This window comes from Zootoca vivipara, chromosome 3, assembly GCF_965207765.1.
Source record: "Zootoca vivipara chromosome 3, rZooViv2.hap1.1, whole genome shotgun sequence".
Classification (NCBI taxonomy): Eukaryota; Metazoa; Chordata; class Lepidosauria; order Squamata; family Lacertidae; genus Zootoca; species Zootoca vivipara.
The window spans coordinates 56,896,723-56,901,995 of NC_142586.1; the positions used below are offsets into that span (position 1 = coordinate 56,896,723).

At 43.0% G+C, this 5,273-nt stretch overlaps 1 protein-coding gene across 1 annotated transcript; it reads right to left on the reverse strand.

Annotated features, from left to right (window-relative positions):
• Positions 1-1,031: 1,031 nt before the first annotated feature.
• On the reverse strand, positions 1,032-2,870 carry TAAR1 (trace amine associated receptor 1). The gene has a single exon (XM_035110698.3). The coding sequence runs from the start codon at positions 2,868-2,870 to the stop codon at positions 1,836-1,838; it is 1,035 nt and encodes a 344-aa protein (XP_034966589.2). The 3' UTR covers positions 1,032-1,835.
• Between the last annotated feature and the right edge of the window lie 2,403 nt (positions 2,871-5,273).

Consider the following 5,273-nt stretch of genomic DNA (forward strand, 5'->3'; position numbering starts at 1 on the left):
TGGTGGATACAAGGTCAGCCTTTGATCTGTTTGTTAGGAAGGAATTTAAAATGTAGTTTAAAAAAATTGAACTGTCAGTGACATACAGTATTGACAAATGGGAGGTGTTTTGTCTCATTTTTCTGAGTTATCATGTTTTACTGTTACCAATTGTCTTATGTGTTCATTGCTGTAAACTGCCCTGACATTGTATGAAGAAAAGTAATACTGTATATGAACTTTAAATAAGTAGTAAATTTTCCAGTCATACAATAAGTGATTTACGAAACTTAATCAAGGAGAATTAAATCAAGGGAACCCATGCACATTGGTACAGAGAGGAATACAGAGCATAGGAAGCCACATAGCACTGAGTCAGTCTAGCTCGGTATTGTCCACACTGGCTGGCAGGAGCTCTCCAGGGTTTCAAGACAAGGGATTGAACCTGCTTTCTGTATGGAAAGCAGATGTCCTACCTACTACACATGTGCAGAGGAGGGTGACCAAGATGATGGAAACAAAGCCTTATGAGGAACTGTTGAAGGAGCTGGGTATGTTTAGCCTGGAAAAAAGAAGACTGAGAGGAGATATGATAGCTGTCTTCTTCAAATATCTCAAGGGCTGTCACATGGAAGATGGAACAAGCTTGTTTTCTCCTGTTCTTGAGAGCAGGACTCGAACCAATGGCTTTCAAGTTACAAGAAAGGAGATTCTGACATAACATCAGGAAGAACTTTCTGACAATAAGAGCTGTTCGACAGTCTCCCTCAGGAGGTTGTGGACTCTCCTTCCTTGAAGGTTTTTAAGCAGAGGTTGGGTGACCATCTGTCACTGATGCTTTAGCTGAGATTCCTGTGAACTATGACCCTTCCCCATAACTTTCCTTATTGTAAAAAGTCAAGTCTTTTACTTAAGGGGGGGAGGGAGTGGGGCCACAATTTTCATTTCAGCAATCAGCATACTGAAGCCAGGTTTACAAAAGCAGACATGTTGCTTTGATCAGCAAATGTGTTTTATTGTCACCTGTTGTATAACATCACATACTGGACAGATCTGGTAACTGCACAGGTTTAAGCAGCAGGCATACCGCAGGAATGTTTCCAGCCTTCACCCCGACTCCTTCATGACCCGAGCCTTGTTGTTGACATCGGGCACATGTTCCATAAATCTTGCAGAGTAAAAACACAGCGGAGTGAGGCAGAGGTTTGTGCACTAAGCTACTTTATTGCTAAGAATTAAGCAGAACAAAAGAAAGCATGTCTCCTCTCTCTGAGAGAAGTCCGAAGGAAAAAGACAAACAGAAACAGAATACAGCGACATCCGCTCCTGTGATTCCCAACAGTCTTTGCTGGAATGTGTAAAAACAGTCTTGTGACTGTCTAACTGCACAGTGAGAGGAAATAGAAACCTAACATAGGGGACCTGAAAGGTGAGCAGCTCCCAGCTCAAGGTCCAGTGGGCCGGGCTGTTCAGCAGCCGTCTCAAGCTACCAGTGGTCTCAGATCAGATGCTTGGTTTTGTATTACACTGGTCTCTCAGTGCTGGATAACCCACCAAATGGATGCCCCAGCCAATGAAGGTTGGCTTTCATGTTGAAAGTCTCTTATGTCAACAGATTGTCACCCAATGCCATGCTTGCTCCGCCAATGTCTGTTTGCCAATAAGTTGTGGCCCATTGGCACCCATACTTCTCTCTTGGTTGGTTATTGGTCTGCACCCTGTTTCTGGGCCATGGTGGGGCTGCCGGAACCACTGCACCGAAGCATCACACATGCTTTTTCACTTTGACCTTCTGCTTCGAAATGGACAGTGCCTGGTAAAATACTGAAGAAAATACTCTCAAAGCTTGACATGCTTCACTCCATAAAGAGCCGAGTCCTGGATGAATCCTGCTGAAAAACCTTCCCCAGTACAATCATCTTCAAGGCCCTTCGAAACCACAGGTAAAAATACGCATAAACAATTGGGTTGAAGGTGGAGTTCAAGTAACCAAACCAAACCAGGGCATCAACGAGAATGGGAGGTATCGCATAATTCATAAAGGGGTCTGTTGCTGTGCAGAAAAAGAATGGGAACCAGCAGATGAGGAAGACACCGACCACAGTGCCTAAAGTCTTGGCTGCTTTTCGTTCTCTGCTATGTGAAATGTGATGCTCAAATCTGATCTGTATTTGGTTTGCAGTAGCCTTAATGGACCTGGCTTGCCTTTTGGCTATAGTGTATATCTTCCCATAGACACACAACATGACAAATCCAGGGATGTAAAAAGAAACCACGGAGGCCACCACCCCTGACGTTTCATTAAAGAAGACAAAGCAGCCTCCCACGCAATAGATGCGCCTATAGAAGGTCTCTTCTGCTCCAATCATGTTTAACTTCAAAAAGACCATCCCAAAGCCATATGTAGCAGGGAAGACCCAACTTACAAAGATCATGACCAATACGACCCCTGTGCTGATCTTTGCTTTGTATCGCAGCGGGTCACACACGGCGTAGTAGCGGTCAATGGAGATAAAAGAGAGGTGGAAGATGGAGGCTGTACTAAGAGTGATATCGATGCTGGTGTGGATTTTGCAGAAGAATTCTCCAAAATACCAGCAGTTCTCAACCGACCTCACCATGCTATAAGGCATGACAAGGAAACCAAGGAGAAGGTCCACTGTGGCCATCGAGAGGATTAAGAAATTGGTTGGGGTGTGGAGCTGCTTGAAGTGCGATATTGAGATGATCACAGTCAAATTGCCAGCTAGGGTAGCCAGGATCACACACACCATGAAGATATACATGGAAATACGAATGCTGATTGACCAGCTGCTCTTTATGCAGGAGCCATTGATGTGTTCACAACACAACTGCATCCTTCCTAAAGACTCAGATTCCTGAAAGCACATACGGTATTAGGCCCAGTCCGATTGTGGTGTGTGCAGTTCTTCTTTTACGGTCAAAACAGGATCTATTTATTGTTACCATCCAGAAGAAGAGGACTTCCTGCCAAGAGAGAAAATTACAACGTGAATATTTATTTTAGGGCTGAGAGAAAAAGTGTGAGTTTTATTTTCTTCTGTGTTAAGAGTTTGTAATTGTGTGAATGTTATGTGAGAGAAGGGGTGGATTTCATTAAGGGTGTGTGATTGTGTGAATGCACTTTGTAGTGTGTGTGTGTGTGTGTGTGTGTGTGTGTGTGTGTGTGTGTGTTGGCTCCTCTGACCACATGTGTGCAAGCGCCACTGCGGCAACTTTCCCCATCAGAATATGGCCGTCAAGAGGTAAAAGTTTCCACACCTTATGTCAGTTGTGCAAGCCTGACATAAGCCTCGGAGCCCTTTCAGGTGTTAGCAGTCTTTAGACGGACATATTCAGCTTTTGAAGACCCGTTGTGTAAATAACGTAGAGAGGAAAATCCCGATGCAGGAAGACTTCACACTGTCAAGAATGGACTTTTGAGGTTATCACAATATTTGGCAGTGGGCTTTCCAGTAAAAAATAAAATAATCATGAGGAGGTGGGAAGAGATGCGGCTTTTAAATCAGAAATGGAACATTGGCAATCCAGTCTACAAACCAGTTCCTTAATATAAATGGTCTTTGCCTATTTACCCAAATGAGCTGAGGAGCATGATTTTTTAAAAAAGGGGGGGGACACATTCCAGCCAAATAATTAACCATTCAATAGTAGTTACGTGGCGGGGTATCGCCCCCCTGCGCCTCCAAAGCCGCTTGGCGCGGACTTTTTACCGGGATACCGGGAGGCTGGAGGCTCGGCTTGGGAGTCGTGGGGGTGGAGGCGCCAAATGGCACCCCCCCCAGAGTGGAACCCAGGGCGAACCGCCCCCATCGTTCCCCCCATTGTGACGCCCCTGCAGGGCGGCTCATTTCCTATCTAGCAGATCCTCCATCCTGATTAATTTAATATTTTACATTTCCTCATTTTAGTTTCCTTGTGAGTAATTGTCTCCAGTCTCCTTTCCACCCAATGATGACAAATGGCTCTGTTTTAAGAACTAGCTAATCAAGTCTGATCCAATTAGACAATTCTTAACATTTATCAGTTAGAGAAATAACTGCATTAAGAAATAATAATTCCCATCATATCTGTCAGTTTCGTTGAATGGAGCAGGGGGATAATAAAATAATGCAAACAAACAAATTAAGAAAAGCACTTTAGCTAAGAGAAAGAGACATTCCATTTAAATGGGCTGTAGATTATAAAAATGCATATCTAGCACAGATCTAAATATTCTTCTGTAGAGTGCCTGGCAGGGAGATTCAGATTTGGGCTCTCAGCTTTTTTAGACTTACTTGCAGTGATCTCATCCACAACATCATCTAGGCTGGGATCCTATTTAGTGCCTCAGATTAGGCCCAATCTAACCCAGGATTACTCAGACCCAGAGATTACTCAATGCAGGACCAGTGGCATTGTCCCTATAAGGGAGAAAATGCAGAATCAAAGGATCAACTGAGCAACTATTAGCTCCAAAACCAACTCACACAAATATGGTATACAGTACAAGGGCATTTTAGAAATAAAAAGATCACCGTAAGACATTGCAGCAGAAAATGTGCAATTAGGCAATTTCTAATAAGCAATGCAATACAGTAACAGTGATTGGAAGTACAAAACAGTGAAATTCATCTGGTTGCAGAGTACTGAGGCTGTTAGTTGATTCATCATTTGGTCTTCAATCAATCAATCAAAGAAATCTTTATAAGAATACTCCACTTCATCATTCTGTGCCTACCATCTCCTCTGGAACATTTTTACTGAGGAAGGCAAGAGATGTAGCATCAGAAAGCTGAGAGGTAAGGGATATGTGGAAGAGGAATGTGTGGACCACATTTGGAGGTGGAAATTTGTGCTGCTAATCTGCCACCTGACACTTCTTGGGATGTAGGTTTCTGGAAAAACCTATTGCGAACCCACACCCTTGTTTCTCATCTCTCCACAAATCCATGCATTATTTATTTATTTATTTATACCCTGCCCATCTGGCTGGGTTTCCCCAGCCACTCTGGGCGGCTCCCAACAGAATATTAAAAACACGATAAAACATCAAACATTAAAAACTTCCCTAAACAGGACTGCCTTCAGAATTGTGAGTGGGTGAGCGTAGTTTATGACAATTTATTATGGTATATATTTTACATATATTGAACAATGTGTTGATGCTTAAACAAATACCTTAGAGAGACTTTGTTTTATTAGACAAGTTGCAAATCAGGTCAGCTTTTCTTGTATTGACGAGTCAATATTTCTTTTTATTTATGAAGTTCAAGGGTAAGTGACAATCCTTA